The 17,935-nt window shown below is 34.0% G+C and overlaps 1 protein-coding gene across 1 annotated transcript in view; it reads left to right on the top strand.

Annotated features, from left to right (window-relative positions):
- Positions 1-17,935, top strand: part of DNAH5 (dynein axonemal heavy chain 5) — a 293,673-nt gene that overhangs the window by 251,138 nt on the left and 24,600 nt on the right. The window contains exons 71-75 of the mRNA XM_044681991.1: positions 2,190-2,435; positions 9,399-9,618; positions 10,292-10,497; positions 11,648-11,851; positions 14,642-14,857. Of these exons, the coding sequence (XP_044537926.1) occupies positions 2,190-2,435; positions 9,399-9,618; positions 10,292-10,497; positions 11,648-11,851; positions 14,642-14,857 (1,092 nt within the window). The remainder of the gene's footprint in view (positions 1-2,189; positions 2,436-9,398; positions 9,619-10,291; positions 10,498-11,647; positions 11,852-14,641; positions 14,858-17,935) is intronic.

Here is a 17,935-nt window from a genome sequence, read left to right as displayed (position 1 = left end):
CCAAGAATCTGGTTGATTGCTGCTTATAAATATAACGATATATGCTGTCATAGTCTATCTAAGTGTGTAATTTTAAAATTTCTTTAAAGACCAGCACAACAATAAAACAGCTCCAAAAATCATATAGAGAAATTTTTTATTGAAGTTTTGAGAGGGCTTGTAGTTGAATGCCAAAGTTCGCTAGAAAAGCTATTTCATAACCCAGTTGTATAGTGTGACTCCTTATATTATCCAGAGTTGATGATTCCTTGATAAGGAATATTATTCTTTGCTACTTATTATCTCAATGAACATAGAAAGTTTACTTCAGCTTCCTGGACCTTAATTTTTCTCATCTGTTACATAACAGGAGTGAACTTCACTAGAGGATCTCTAAATTCTCTTCCATCTCTAAATACTATGAGTCCTGTGATCTCAAGATCCTAAATTCTTGTTGCTCTCAGTTTTCTTCTTGTCATCACTTAGACAATATTTATTTCTTAACATACTCAGCCTTATTATTATTTTGTCCAAATAAGTCTCAATCAATTCAACTTCTCCTAAGGGTAGTAAATAAAGTGTAGTTCAAACCTTGAAGGGGCCATTAGGATACAAACAATACTTTTATAGCAAACTATTTCAAAACTTCAAAGTTATTTTTTAAAAATTATAATTCTATTACCATTAATCTATATATGAGTTGAAGTTAAAACTGATATTAATCAAAACATTTTACTCATCTCTACATATTAGTTTCATACTTACCTTGGAAAATTTACTATTTTAAAATGTCCAGGGCAAGTTAAATAGGACATATACTCCACTATATTATCTGAAAAGTGTGAGATATCAAGTCCTACCTTTTTAAAATCTCTTATCTCACCCTTTTCTTGCCTTCTTATGGGTAAACTGGCACCATATTTGAAGCATTTTGGCTAAAAATGATCACTCCTGAAGCTCTCATACAATGCGATATTCTTCTATCATTTCTTTTTTTCAACAATGCTCTTGAGTTCAGGGAAGTTTTATTTTATTTTATTTTATTTTATTTTATTTTATTTTATTTTATTACACTAAGCATGGCAATCATTGTTTATAATAGTTCTTTAGCCTCTTTTGAAAGATCATAGTGGGTAGTCAGTTAATTCATGTCAGGGGAATTTATTAAGTATAGATAGATAAAAAGATAGACAGATAGATAGATAGATAGTTTTATACCATTAAAACTGAAAGTTAGGGATATAGAAAGGAGAAAAATTATATTCAAAGGAAAGCAAAAGTCACTAGGCAGACAAAAACAATAATGAATGAAGGAAACATAAGGGAAAAGGAAGAAGAGAAGAAAACGAAGTTGAGAAAGGGCAAAATAATTACAGCGGTTATGTTGTTTTGAAGTCAAATAACATAATTATTAATGTTTATTAAGAATGTTCCAGACAAATTTTTAGAAAAATATGTTGATTCACATACTACCTTCATAAATTAAATGAACAATGAATTATCAAAATTTCAAAGGGAAATGCTTTGGAAACAAACAGAATGTCACGTCCTAATATGAAAGCATGGTCTTTGTCACATGGAACTTCTTAATTCTAATTATTTTATAGATATTTGAAATGGAATTGTTGGAATAAGGATTGATGGTAATTTTAACTGAAAAAATGAAGATTTTGGAGGACCCACATACTACCGTATCTCAGGGAAATTAAAAAAAATTTCAAATCTATGCTGCATTATTACTGTTATGATTAAAAATGATGAGGGCCGAGATCAAAAGGGAGAATAGTATTTTAATAAAAGCCATGCTGATAGAGATAAACTGACCACGCGCCTGTAAGAAACCTATTCCAACCTCACCTCAGCCATTTCCCTTCCTCTCTCCTCGAGCTCAGGTAACTGGAGGAAGTTCCAAGTCACTCCCCCCTACTTAAAACAATCTCTCACCTTTAATACCTCATCCAAAACAGGAAACCCATGAAACCCGTTGGACCACGGGAAATGTAGTTTTAAGGACCCCCACAGGTCCACAGAAGTTTGTCAAACGCTATATTGAGGTTCAATCCTTCCAAATAGAACCCCAGGTGATTTTAACTAACACATTACAAACACACATATCACGTTAAGCATATTCCTGATAATAGAATTTTCTTTAAGAAGACATTTGACTATTTTGTCAACTGCTATATTTCATTATATTTTGTTTTCTGTAGGCCCGTAAATATGTCATGGATACTATGGGAGAAAAATATGCAGAAGGCTTTGTCTTAGATCTGGAGAAGACATGGGAAGAATCAGATCCACGGACTCCACTAATCTGTTTTCTTTCTATGGGCTCTGATCCTACTGACTCCATCATTGCATTGGGAAAAAGGTTGAAAATAGAAACACGCTATGTTTCTATGGGTCAGGGGCAAGAAGTTCATGCTCGAAAGCTTTTACAACAGACCATGGCAAATGTAAGGAAATTACAATAACTTTAGTATTAATTTATTCAAAACTGAGCAATTATGAACACAAAAATGAGCTTAGTGTCATGATTTGTTAATATTGTTATTGTGCATCTTTGATATTTAACTATTTGTATTTGAGTTATTTGTATTATCTATATTTGAACACCTTTGAAGGACGCTCAAAGACAAGCATTCTCAGTTCATTTTCAATATTAGAATAAAATAATAGTCAGTGAACAGTTAATAAAATGTTTAATTTGCCCTAACACAGCAAGTTATGTAACTAAGATACTTGGTAATTAGCTTTTCTGTATACCTTCCCCTGACCACCCCTCCCACTAGACAGATAGATGCAAATGCATCTAGTTATCAGGGCAAGACATTGTGAAATATATGGTAATTTATATGGTCTTCAGAAATCCATTAATTAGGATGGTGTCCAATTGCTTTTGGCTGAGAATTTTTATTCCTTCAGGGAATAAAGAAACTGCACTGGGGAAGTTAAAGCCAGTCACATTCTCTGAATAGCTTTTTTTCCTTTAGAAAAAGCTAATCCCTATTAAAGAGGAGAAAGAGGGTGGGCCTAGACCTATCACAGGTTTTGAGTTGGGAGAAAGAAGTTATCAGAAGCACTCAACCTAATTTAGGGAGTTACTAATTTAGTTCTATTTAGGAAGAACCCACTCTAAAGATGTCTTATTTCATTTTGTAATGGCACTGGGTATTAGAAAAAAATTGCCCCATATCAAACTAATGATATGACTATCTGCAACTTCAATCCATTATTCTAGTTTTTTTCAGTTTTTAATCCTTTTTCCCTACAAGAGTTCTTCATTTCTTTAAAAGTTGCTATCTTTTTTCTACCTGAAAAATAAAATCAAATACAGAGAAAAAGATGTTTTTAATTGGAAAGAAGCTAGACTTGAGAATCAGGACAGCTCACACCTTCATAATGCTAAAGTGCCTGCTCTTTACATAGGGAGACACTTATCAGCAAAAACCACCAGAAAAACCAAAGGAAAAAGAAAAAAAACAAACAAACAAAAACAGGAAAGTTAAGTCTCAGGCATTGCATAACCTTGAGGTTTCTCATCATCAAATTCAGCTGAAGAGCTTTTGCCTCCATGGGGAAGTGAAATGGCCAGCTGGAATAGCCAAGATGAGAGGAAGAATGGAGGTTTTTCAGCTGTGATCACAGCACCAGTTGGGCTATCCAGGACTGGCTTTTGCAGCAAGAGTTCAAGACAAATAAAAATGTAAAGGCTTCTGGACAGATTATTATGCCTACCCATGACATATTTTAGAACTGTTAAGGAAATTCAGAGACTTTCAGTGATTGAAAAGGAAGTTGGTCATTTTATGCTTCAAAATCTGTAGGCTAAAGATACCCAAGTTCCATAAACTGATTCTTACTGTGAATTTAAAAAAATCATCCTCAATTACTTCCTCTTGGGTTCCATCTTCAAGAAATATTTTTTAAGAGCCAGTCATTTAAAAATCATTGGGATATGTTCTGAAGATACAAAAATAAATTGGTCTTCACCTTCAAGGAGATTCATATGGGGGAACATACAACAGTAATAGGGACAAACATAATCCAAGACCCTTTATGAAAAGGGATAACATTAAGAGTTTCTTTGGATACAATAGGGCTTCAGAGCAGAAATAGTCTCTAAATCAAAGATCTTTTAGCTTAAAGGCAATAAGGAACTATCAAATATTTCAGATTATGGAAATGAAAAATTCAGACGTGATTTAGGAAGATTATTTGACAGTTGTACAGGTGTTAGATTGGAAAATGGAGAGATTAGAGGCAAAGACACAAATCAGGAGGCTGCTAACAGTATTCTTGTAAAGGGTAGAGAATGATCTGAACTCAAATAGTTCTTTTTGAGTGGAGAGAATTAGATATATGGAAAAAATGTGGAGGTAGAATCACTGAGTATGGTAGGTAAGGAAATGGAAGCCTGATTGTGAGGCAGTAATTCTGAGTATTGGTAAGGACTGATATATACTTCAGATAGAGGGGATTTTGTAGAAAGAGTGGATTTATAAAAGGAAGTGATATCTTTTTATTTCAAATAGTGTCATGGAAGCCAATGGATAAGAATATGTGGATGAACAGTGGTGTGATCTGATTGGTAGCATTAATAGCTGCAGAGAAATTAAGGATTATGAAAACAAACCAATCTCTGGATTTAATAGCTAAGCAATCTTTGGTAGGCTTTGAGAGAACAATTTTAGTTTAACTATGAGATTACTAACACAGTTTCAAGGGATTGAGAAGTGAGTGGGCCATAAGGAAGTAAAATTAGTGACTATAGATTATTTTTTTTTCTAGGAGCTTGGTAGAAAAGAGAGACTTACTTCATGGTATGATAGATGGACATGATGGTAGGGTCAGGGGAAGTTTTTTAGTGTGTTGGAGACATGGATATATTAATAAGAAGTCTATGGAAAGGGAGAGATTGAAGATAAGGGGGGAGAAAAATCAATGGAGAATGCTCTCAGAAAAAGTATATGGAGACTAGATTAAGGGTATGAATAGAGGAGTTAAGATTGGCAAGAAGAAAAGGTTCATTTTCCTGAGTGACTACAGTAAAGGAGTTAGTAAACTCACAAAATTTTTGATGAGCCAGGCAGTAGGTTTAGCATTAGAATGTAAACAAAAGCTAAAACAAAGGAAAACAAACAACCAAAAAATCCCCAAATACCAAATGTAAAAGCAAACACATTAAACAAAAACAAAACAAACAAAACCAGTCTCTGTCCTAAAGGAGAATAAATTCTAATGAGTAGACAACTTAAAAGTCTCCAGACACTTTCAAGCAAATATAAATCTGAAAAGGGAAGACATTTAGTAAGTGGAGGAGATTATGAAAGGTCCCAGGTAGAGGTAAAAATTTTTTTTGGAATAAGTTTTAAAGGATTAAAGTATTTAATTTAAGTATTAATAAAAGGAAAAAATATTTAAATGTTTAATATATTAAAGAAAAGATTTTAAGAAAGCATAAAATTAGATTATGAGCTCTTTGAGGCAGGGTACATTGAATTTTTTTATCCTTCTTTGAAAATAGCAAATGTTCAGTGAAAATTTATAGATTTAGAAATAAAGAAAAGAGAAAGAGCATGGCAGAAAGCAGAGATTTTTTGAGGTGGTAAAAATGACGGAATTGAGACAATTAGAAAAGAACAAAAATAGAAAAAGCAAAGCAATGACATAAATCTTGGAATGTTTAGTAAAAGACATACTTTGTCTTTTCACCTTTTTAGGCTCCAAAGGCATTGTATTAAGATAATAGCACAATACTTGTTGTTCACAAAGATACCAAAGCTGTGTGGTTTATTGGAAAGGAAACTGGGCTTCCAATCAGAAGACCTGGGTTGTTCAAGTCACTTATTTTTTCTCAGCCTCAAATTTTTGCCTGTTGAATGAGGCTAAAACTATTGTACTATCTACCTTAAAAATTGTGTAGAAAGTTAAAAAAAAACACACTATGGGGATTTTTATTGATAAGAGTTAAAATATTCATTATATCTTGTTTACTAAATAAAGAAGGGTAATTTCCATATATTTTAGTAATATTGCTTCCAAAAAATGATGCTTAAAGTATTGACCTTAATTATCTGGAGAATTTACAAAGATATCACAACCCACAACCATTCTAGATAGAGAGGCAGTCCTATACTTCAAATAGAAATAATTAGCAATAAGGATGCACCTGTTTAATTTGGGTATAAAGTGAGCATGTACCCTGTTGATTTGATATCAGCCTCATGCAGCAAAATATAGAACTAAAATTAGAATCATAATCAAAGATATTTTTTAACCTTCCAGTTTTATATTTAGCTTTTAATTGCAGATGAAATGAAATATCTTCTCATTATTGGCATGCTTGTGACTTGTCCCAATAATTAGTGTTTTTTAATAGTGTGTGCATCAAAAGTGTTGTAGAGCATGGCAGAAACAGCCAATGAGTGGTAGCAACTTTAGTGCAGGATAGTCATCATTAGAGAAATGAAACATCTATAATGGAATGTAGATATCCCAAAAGAGAAAAATGATCTCCATGTGCTAATGAGGTTATGTAGAAATTCTCAAATTTCTACATAAAATTAGAATTCAATATTTCACTAAAGAAAAGGAATTGGTTGGAAATTTTGAAATTTCAATTGCATGTGATTAGCATCAGTGAAATTCTACTGAAGTTGAGAGAGGACTCAATTCTATTTAAGATTTCCAACAGGATATCACTGGATAATAATCTTCCATAAAGCAAAAGAGGATTGGGTCTTTAAGTGGTATACACACATATACATACACATATCCTCCTCCCTTACAAAATGATTATATTTGGTTTTTGAGACAAAAGGGGTATCCACTTTCTGGATATGCAATATACTATTATTGTTAAAATTAATGGTTTGGCTAAATATATGAAAATTATAAATATTTTATTTACAAAAGAGGTAAAAAGAGTGAAAGCAGAGGAAATCAAAAGGGTAGAGAAGACATTAGCCTATCTGGCTAAATATTGTTCTAGTCCAGTTCTCAGTCAGGACTTAACCTTCAACAAGAATTAAACTTTCTCCAGAAGACAGGAAGGGAAAGCCAGTTATCCACTCACCCAAGTTCCCTCCAAGAGGCAGATCAAGACAATGATTTGAGCCTGAGGCTGACTTTCTTCTTTGAGCAGACCTTCTTCTTGAAGTCATCTTCTTTCTTGGAGTGGACTCTCTTCTTGGAGTCCACCCCTTAGGCTCAGAAATTCATGGCCTTTTACAGTAGCTTCTTGTCTCCTCCCCTCTTCACAGGGGTCAATCACAGCTTCTAAATAGTCTAGTACTGCCCAGGAGCAGTGTTTGTGGGAACCATTTCACACCTTCTGGAGGGGTGACTAGTTAGAAAAAAAGAGTGGAGCTCTCCAAGTATCTTGCTGGCTTCACACCTAGCACTAAGTAGGGTATGAATTCACCAAGTGGTTTTCAAACTCCTCCACTTAGTTAAAGCTTGTACTTAAGTTTGTGTTAACTAAAGTATTAGCTCCAACTAGGCAAAGAGAATAATGTATTCCCTTTCACAAGTGTGAACTCAAAGAGAGCAAAGAATTCCCTTTTATCATACATTAACTATGTGAGAATAAATCAAGCTCAAACAATATGCCAAAAATTAGACTAGGTTATTCATATGTATATAAGAGTAAAAATGAAATTGCTCTTTATATCAACATAAGGAAATATATAGGGCAACCAGTTGGCACAGTGGATAGAGTGCCTGACCTGGAGTTAGGAAGATCTGAGTTTAAATCTGCCCTTAGATAGATACTTCCTAGTTGTGAGACCCTGGAAAGTCACTTAATCTGATTTGCCTCTGTTTCTTCACTTGTAAAATGAGTTGGAGAAGGAAATGATAAATCATTCCAGTGTCTTTGCCAAGAAAACCCCAGATGGGGTCATGACAAGTTGGACTGAAAATGACTGATAAACAAAAGTGCTTACTATAGAACATTGCACTAGGACCCTAGTAAGGAGGCATGTGGTACATTGCGAGAAGACCCTTTCTAGAGGGAGGGTATCTGAAATTTAGACCCTGTTCTCAAATTGGAATCTAGTAGGTAGATAAGACACAGCACAGATAACCTCATTAGAGAATTAGAAAACAAATTGATATACAAATTCTTTGGAGGGAAGGTTTCTGGGGAAGTTGATTGGGAGAATAGGGGACACCTTAATGATTAAGCAGCATTTTGTTTGGATTTGAAAGGATGAATTTCAACAGGTTTAGGAGGAGAAATGTCTTTTCTTGTGTGTGGCAGAGAGTTCATAAGGGTGTAGAGGGGGAATAGTGTGTTTTTGAGAATACAAAAAAATCGAGAGGCCTAGATTGAGTGGAGCATAGGCTTCCATGTGGCACAGGAGATAGAGGAGAAGACAAGTTCAAATCTGGCTTCAGATACTTAATAGTTGTGTGATCCTGAGCAAATTATATAAATTCTCTCTGCTTCATTTTTTAAATAGCACCTACCTCTTGGGGTTTTGGTGAGAATCTAATTAGATATTTGTAAAAACAATATTAACACAGCGCTTCTTCCCCATGCCCACTTACCTCCCTGCTTTTAAGGCTAGAAAGGTAAGGTGGAGTGAGATATAGAAGTCCTTGAATGCCACGCAAAGGAGTTTGCACTTTAAAAAATAGGAAGAAGAAGAAGCCACTGCAGGCAAGTACCCTTTCTAGATCCATTCAGCACACTATAGAGTTCAATTCATATGTGAATGATTAAAGCATAGCAATCTGCACTTAGAGATTTGGACTTGCTTAAAGAAATGGTGAATCTTAATGTTTGTTTAAGTGTGGAGCATATGTTTATCTTTTGAATACAGAATGAATCATAGAGTCCTTTGTTTAATTGAGCCAGTTGTATTTTTGGACATGTAACAAGCAAAGTCATTATTTTAATGACCTTGCTTAAGTCTTTTCCATAGCACAATTCAGAATTCTGTTTTCCAAAATGATTTTAATGAATCATGACACTCTCTCATCTTATTCCATATTCCTTTTATTTTCATGTCTTCCCTTGTGTTCCCTAGCAGTTCAGGATTTAGAACTGGGTGAGACCTTAGCCAGTAGTAAGCCCATTTCACAGGTGAAGAAATTAAGACCTATAGAGGAAAAAAGTGAATCATTGTCACATAGAGAGCAATAGCAGAGCTGGCATTTAAACCTAGATCTTCTGACCCAATTTTGTATATTTTCTAATTAACACAAACTTGGCTTTCTAATCTACTCTAAAAATTGACATAAAAAATAATCAAAGATGCTTTTCTTAAATTGTCTCATTATTTTTTCTCATGTTTTTAGAGTTCCTGCTTGTTAAATTCTAGTTCCTTTCTGTGGAGCTTATGAATGTTCAATCTATGTACAGAGAAAAAAAAACCAAACAATTTTTTCTTTTCATTTGGTTGATACAGGGAGGATGGGTACTCTTGCAGAACTGCCATCTGGGACTGGATTTCTTGGATGAGCTGATGGACATAATAATAGAAACTGAAATTGTACATGATGCCTTCCGCCTCTGGATGACCACTGAGGTTCACAAACAGTTTCCCATTACCCTCCTTCAAATGTCTATTAAATTTGCCAATGAACCTCCGCAGGGACTCCGGGCGGGTCTGAAAAGAACCTATGGAGGTGAGTGACCATTACATGGGAGATGGAAGTGCTATTTTCTTGACCTTTATAAACTTTACTAAATAAGTTTTTTTAAAGGAAGTGTTTTCTTATTTAACCAATAGAAAAGGTAGCAATGATCAAAATTAAATATTATAGTAATGATCAAGGATAATCAGTGTCAGTTCCAATATTTCTTGCATTCTCCCTATATTTGCACTCTGCGATTTTCCAACTTGACATCTCTTTTGTGTTAATTTCTGAATAATGACAAATTGTTGCTCCTATATGTTATTTAATTATACACACTTTTAAAATCATTACACATTAACATAGGTGACTTCCTCTAAAAGGCAAAGCACGTTTTGCTTTTTGAATGGTGGTATTTTCAAATAATCCCTAACCTATGTACACACATGTATGTATACATGCATGTATGTATGTATACATATATTACATATAACTCATAAGACTGGTTGAGAGGTAATTCTTCCTTATAATTTAGTCATATCCATTCTTGCCTTCAAAGACCTATTTAAAAAAAAAAAGAATCTTTGTGAAATTTTTTCCAGATGAATCCAAGCAACTCTGTGAAGTTTAGTATTGAGTTTGTTTACTCATTATATTTAGTGAAATTTAAGTGAAAAAGATTGAAAGTTTATATAAAGATTTTTATCCATTTGTCCCATCATAGGTGTTAGCCAAGATCTCCTGGATGTCAGTAATATGGCTCAGTGGAAACCGATGCTATATGCCGTGGCTTTCCTGCATTCTACAGTCCAAGAAAGACGCAAGTTTGGCCCACTGGGGTGGAACATCCCCTATGAATTCAATCAGGCTGACTTTAATGCCACTGTGCAGTTCATCCAAAATCATTTAGATGACATGGATATCAAAAAGGTATAGCATTTAATGCAATTTCATGTCACTTCTGAAATATACACTTGAGGTTTCAAGAGGACTCGACTCCCTCGTGTCAGGGTTAAATCACCTAATAGTGGTCATAGTCTTTGTGCTTGAAAAAATGTTACCTTTGAATTACTGTGCTTTGAGTGGCCTACTTGCCATTTCTTTTGAGGAAAAATGTGGGCAATTTTGAATTCTCTTTCTTTCTTTTTTTCTCTCCTGAGGCAAAGTTGAATTTATGTAGACAGCTACATGGGAAGGTTTCTCTGAAGATTTTTTCCCCTAAAAGTCCTAGAAAATGAAATTCTGGGTTGCTTCAGAAGCTTGTACATGTGTGTATTTTTATGTCTGTCTTTCATCTACCCATGGAAGCCAAAATTTGATATTTAAAGTATGAATGAATCTGCTAAGTAGCAGTTAACTTAAAACCTTAAAATAATAAAAATAGGCAATTGAGTGCTTATTTCCTTTTGCTCATTTTATTTTCTTTGTTTTTATTGTGTATATAAAAGAAAATAACCATTTAAAAATCTGTAGAGGAGCCTTGGAACTCAGTTTTGATTTTAACATTTGACAGTTTAAAATTTATTTAATAAATTGGCATCTCCTCCCTTCATGACAAGGACATTAGACACTGATATTTTAAGGAAAACCAATATTCTCAGATATGTGAAGGGCAGATGGATTTTGAGTCAGTAATTCCTAGATTTAATTCTCCCTCACTTGCTAACTATATGACCCTAGGGCAAATCATTAACCCCTCTGTACCTAACCAGTAAAATGAGCAAATTAAGCCCAATGGCTTCTAAGGTCTCTTCTATCTTTTGATCTATGATCCTAAGCATTCCAAAGTATAAACCTCATACTCAGGATATTCTTTCTTATGACTCGCCTTTTGAAGAGCTCTTATTTTAGGGACATGGTCTAATATGCAACAGTTAATATGTTAATCTTTTCAGATAATGAAAATGTCTTAACTAATGTAATGCATGTATCCAAAAAGAGTTTGTTATTTCTGTAAAATGTCATGATATTCTCTTTTAAACAAACACATATTTGAGTAATATCACAACATGTAGCAGGTAGGAGAAATCATATCAGGATGATTATAGATTTCCCATGATCATTTCTGTTCTTTCATCAGGGTGTCTCCTGGAGCACTGTGCGCTACATGATAGGTGAAATTCAATATGGTGGCAGAGTCACAGATGACTATGATAAGAGATTGCTGAATACATTTGCTAAGGTTTGGTTTAGCGAAAATATGTTTACTCCAGATTTCTGCTTTTACAAAGGATACAATATACCCAGATGCAACACAGTGGAGAATTATCTTCAATATGTCCAGGTCTGTCACCTCCAAAGTTCTATATACAAATTAAACTTACAGCAACTTTGGTTGTTTGGATTGTTTTGTCAGTCTCTTGAATTTTTAAATGTCTAACCTTGTCTCTGCCTTTTATTTTCGTCAAATCAAAAGATACTTAGTCAAATTTGGGGATAACTTCAAAATACTACTGAGATATTATAATAACAGAGAAAGGTGAACAGTCTACAGATTTCTATCACCTCACAGTTTGCCCCAGGTTTGCCCACAGCTATACATTTCACATTCTCCTTAACTCATCCGCCAAACTTGCATTTTTTGGTTTTTTTTTTGGTCATTTTGGTTTGGGTTCAAATACATGTCCATTCTGCTTCCTGATACCTTTTTTCTCATCTGGTATAGGTCTAGCCAAAGTTTCTTGAGTGGCCTTCCCTGCCATACTTTGAGACTGTTACCATACCTGTTTTCTTATAATAGTAATAATATTTTTTTAAAAAATGTCATGAGATTGGTGTTCTAAAGCTACCCTTCTGGGATCTGCTTCTTTAAGCTTCAGCATGGTATATAGGAGACTGTTTCTAAGCCAAGACCTCAATGTTATCGAAAAGCTCAGTTATTTTAAATTACTTTACCATCTATTCAGTGGCCAAGGTTTGAGCAAACCTACACTGCCTTCCAAACATCCAGTGAAAAATGAGTCTACCCTATCGATATTCCACATCTAACTTCTTTGCCAAAAAAAGAAAGTCCTTGGCACCAAAGCCCTTGTCACTGAAAACTGATTCAACATTAAAAATGGAAATAATATTAAAGAAGAGGAATCACCATTTCTACTTGAGCTCTCTAGAGTTTTTAGTGCTCTCTCTATTGTTCAAATGCCTTTTGTTTACTATTAACACACCATGTCCTCTACTAGAATGTAAAGCTCCTTAAGTACTAGAACCGTTTTTTAAAAATTTTTTCTCTGCATCTACAGTGAATGAATGTTTGTTTCTATATGTCTATACTCTCATTGGCATTGTGAAGGTTCTAGGTCGGTCCTTGGCAAATATCAGGTGCCAGAAAAATTTGAATTTGAATTTATTGAATTCATAAAGTCACATGTTTTTGCCTCCCTAGACACAACTTTTCCTCTGGTCTTGCCCCTTGTTATGACTAATTCCTAGAGACAGACTTTGCATCTTGGTTCTTTTACCTTTTTTTAGCCATGGTGCCTTTTCTATCAAGTTCCTCTTTAACAGGTCTCTCTAAGGTCTGTTTTCCAATTTCTTTGTTGCATAAGTATCCATTTCAGGATTATTTATTTTCTCTTTCTAAATATGTGCTAGTTTCCCACTGTTGTTGCAATACCATGCTAACCAATATTATCTAGGGCCAATAAATTATTTTTAATCCTGAGATTAAAAATAGAGAACCAGACACTTCGCTATCTCAGGGATATATTGTAACTCTCTACATTATGAGTAGAACATCAAAATAACATCTTAAAATAATCATAATTAGAATTCGCTATGAACTTATATTATCAATATATTATTGACCTTTACTCCTATTACAGTCACATCTTTTTTTTTTAGGTGTCTCTTCCAATGAGCTAGGTAACGAGGTCACATACTAGACAGAGCACTAAGCTTGTCTGAATTAAAATCCTGCCTCAGATAGTTATTAGTTATGTGACTCTAGGCAAGTGATATAACCAGTCTCAGTCTTAATTTCCTCATCTGAAAAAAATGAGAGGTTTGCCCTCTTGGGCCTTTTAAGCCCCTCCCAACTCTATTTAATCTATAATTCCATGATTAAATAGATATCTTCCCTTTTTTCTTCTTCGTTCACATTTGTGATCAGATTGTCTGAAAATTATATTTTTGGACCTCTATTCATATTCATCTGCTTTCTCTAAGCTAAGTGGAGAACTAAGGAATAATTATCCAAATTTACAAAATATAAATGACCTCTAGGGTTGTTAAATCATTGTAAATTTTTATTCCCTATATCCTTCATATAGAATAAAAAGGGCATTTGTTTTGAAGTCAGAGGGCATGGGTTCACATCTTGCCTACCTGCTTGACTTTAAGTAAGCCATTTAATTGCTTTGGCCCTTGGTTTCCTAATCTGTAAAATGAGGGGTTTGGTTGAGAGTTCCTCAGAGTTCTCTTCCAAATCTTGATCAATGGTGGTTGTCCAGTAGACATATGCAGGGCATGATGATTTCAGCTATACATATGAGAAAGTCTTTAATTTTTTTAGTTTGTTTCTTTCTTCCCTTGCTTTCTGTTTTAGAAAAAAAATCCTCTAAGACAGAAGGGCAAAGGCTAGGCAAATGGGGTTAAATTGACTTACCTAGGGTCATACATCAAGGAAGTCTGAGGCCAGATTTGAACCTAGCTCTTCTTCACGCCAGGCCTGATGCTCTATGCACTGAGTCCCTTAGCTATTTCCTTTAACTCTCTTGCAAGTAATCTTAAAAATATAATTGTCCTTAAAGACACCTCATCATATTTAAGACTTCAGAAGAGAAGCTTGATTCCCAATTGGTAGACCACATCATGAAAATTAGAGGTGGACTCAGCTAAATTTTATTTTTTGGCCTAGAATTCCCAATAAAAATAAATTTCGTTTTATATGTTTCAGTGTTAATATGTTATAATATGCTTCTGATTTTTTTGTGAAAGATATTGACTTAAGTTTTATGTTCTTCCATGATTAAGGAGTTTTTTCTAACTATATATTTTAAAATAAGTAGTTATTTTTTCTATTTTCCAAGAGAAAAGTAATTGAACTATTGTGATTTTATTTGTTTTACCAATCTAGAGTTTGCCAACTTATGACACTCCTGAGGTGTTTGGATTGCACCCCAATGCTGACATAACTTACCAAAGCAAACTAGCTAAGGATGACCTAGATACTATCCTCAGCATCCAGCCTAAAGATAGCTCCAGTGGAGGAGATGAGACCAGAGAGGCTGTAGTGGCCAGACTTGCTGATGATATGTTGGAGAAACTTCCTCCTGATTACATCCCATTTGAAGTGAGTTAATGAAATCTTGTCCAAAATGACAGTGAGGTTCTAATAAGTTTTGGGAAGGGGTTGGGGATGCAAACACAAGCAAAAAAATCTGTCTTTATATTGTCTGATTTTTTTACATTTAAAAAAAAGCTTTATTGAATCCATTTACCTGATGTTTTCAGAATATAAATACTGAGAATGCCTGACCAGAATGCTAATGTCTGTAATTAAATTACTAAATGTGTACTGATGGGTTAGGATTGCTTTTCTAAATGGAAAACTTTTTCCCAAGGTATTTCAAGTTGTCATTTATGCTAAAGAAGGCAATTTATTCTTAATCTAAACTACCAGCTTGTTCAAGACTAAAGATGTATTGGATGGATTAAAACACAATTTAAGATATAAGTATTTTCTAATTCAGGGAAGATATGTTTACATCATTAACTCTTTGTAGCCTTTATTTCTCTATCCAATCAGCTGTGAGAAGTCTATTCAGTTTTTATTTCTCTGGGTCAGTGCCTCATAATGAAGGTGATAATAAAAGTTCTTTTAATATAACGACACTCTTGTGAATATTGTACAATGTTAGGGTTTGCCTAGTAGACAGAGGCTCCCCTAATTGACAAAAGTGGCAGTAATTATTCACTTTTCAGGTTGTCTCAGTAGAAAGCACAGCCTAATGAATATGGTAACTAGCCTCACCTTTGACAGAAGATTGATTGCCATGTATATTTTTGGTGCATTTCTGGTTCCTTTCCTTATTTTTTTAATTTTTTTTCTTTCCTTATTTTTTAAAAGAAAGTTCATGGACTGTAATCATCATCATGATGATTTCTTCCTTTTATTATCAAACTTGGTCACCATTGTCTAAAAGTTTAGAGTATTTAAAGAGAATAACTTTGCTTGATGAAAATAAAGAATACGTAAAAGTTATGTCTTTGGTGAATTTCTCTAACTATAGTTTCTGAAGTTATTCCTTGGGACAAATTATTTTACTGGCTGTAAGCACTTGACTTCATGCTAACAGTAGTTTTAGGCAAGAAATTTATCTGCTTAATTGCCTATGCTTCTATGCAGCTTTGACAACAGTATCATTATATATTAATATATGTGTTTATATTACATAATTAGTATGTGTGTATGTAGACATATTTATGTGAAGATATATATATATATCAGGTATATACACATGTACATATGTAAGATACAGTACTCAGAAGAACTTTGATTCATTCTCTTATTCTGAAATACAAATATCCTTTTTTTTTGGTAGGCAGCAAAATTTTTTTTTCCTTTTTAATGAAATATTTTCTGGGTATGGGTGTGTAAGTGTTGCACATACATGTACATGTATACATAAGATCCATGAAGGGTAGGGATCATTTTATTCTTTCTGTTTTTAGTTCCAGCATTAGCCTACTGCCTAGGACATAGGAGGTGCTCAATAAATGCTTGCTGGATAATTTTATACATGACATGGGAAAATTTACACAAGGAAGCCATAGAGTGATGAATCCCTGATTACCAAAGCTTCTTTTCTCTTTGAAGAGAATCTAATTATCTTTTCAAAATTCCCTTTCTCATTGTTTTCACTTTTGCATTTCATTCATTCACTTTTCCCCTACTTGAAAATCTCTCCTTCGTTTTCTATGGCAGTGTACTTTCTTGGTTCATCTACCTCTGCAAATTTCTTTTTCATCAATTCTCTTGTAGGTATTACTCTTTCGTCTCTCTCTCTCTCTCTCTCTCTCTCTCTCTCTCTCTCTCTCTCTCTTTCACTCAGGGCTTTTAAAAATATAGTTTCATTTTTATTCATATATTTTGTTTTTACATTACACAACTTACAGATTGCTCCCAGGCCATCAGCTATTACTTCTGTATAGATAACCTCTAGATGCATATCTCCAGCCTCAACCTTCCTACCAAAGTGCTCACATTTTCAACCACTTTCAAGCCATCTTGGCCTAAATATTCCATTGTTGTTGCAAACTAAATTACCTGTAAGACTGAATATACCCTCTGTCCCCTTTTCCATCAAACCTATTTTTTCTCCTGGTCTCACTATTTCCACAAATAGCAACACCATTCTATCAGTTAAGCCAGAGTCCAAGCTTTGGAATCAAATTAGAAGAGATCAAAATAGTTCTCAAGTACTATTGATGATACTACTGTTGTAACACTTTTAACATTTCCCTTCTCTGATCTGTTTCCACTGCCACACCAGAATTTTAATCCTTTTTTTTTCCACTTAGATGAGTATAACTGTCTCCTTAATATTCTGCCTTCCTCTATTCTTTCTCCTTTCCTATCCATGCACACACCACTGAAAGACTGATTTTTTTTCTCTAAAGTACAACTTGTTCCTGTCCCTCCCTTGTTCAAAACACCACCATGACTCCCTACCACCTACAAATAAAATCTGACCTCCTGAGAGTAACATTCAATGTCCTTGATAATTGGACATCAACTTACTATCTCAGGCTTATTTTTCACTATACTCTTCCATCTACTGTACATTCTATTTATTATTCTTTAAATAAACCCTACTATTTTCTGTCTCATGTAGAAATGTTCCCAGCCTCCAGAGATATTCATCATTTCTCTCTGAACTCCTATAATATTTATTTTATTTGTACCCCTTATGATAAATCATATTCCATTTTATATTAATATTCTTTTGAAGGTTTTTATATCTCCTGATAGATAATAAATACTGTCAGGGCTTGAGTCAAGTCTACTTTACAATTTATATCCAAGAACATCAAGGATACTAGTAGTCAATCAAATATTGTAGTAATAGAAATAATATTTAGTGCTTAATGTGTACTCAGCATTGTACAGATATTGCTATTTGTTCCTCACAAACCCTGGGAGGTAGGTTATTATTGCCCTTATTTAATAGTTGAAGAAACTTAGCCAAGCAGAGGTTAAGTGATTTGCCTAACGTTACACAGCTATCATGTATTGGAGGTTATATGGAAAGTCAGTTTTGTCTAACACTCCTAGTACTCTATCCACTGCTCCTCCCCACTGACTATTGAATGAATGTTCACCACTATATATATATATATATATATATATATATATATATATATATAT

This window comes from Gracilinanus agilis, chromosome 1 (genome assembly GCF_016433145.1).
Source record: "Gracilinanus agilis isolate LMUSP501 chromosome 1, AgileGrace, whole genome shotgun sequence".
NCBI classification, from domain to species: domain Eukaryota; kingdom Metazoa; phylum Chordata; class Mammalia; order Didelphimorphia; family Didelphidae; genus Gracilinanus; species Gracilinanus agilis.
This window is presented reverse-complemented; position numbering and strand designations above follow the sequence as displayed.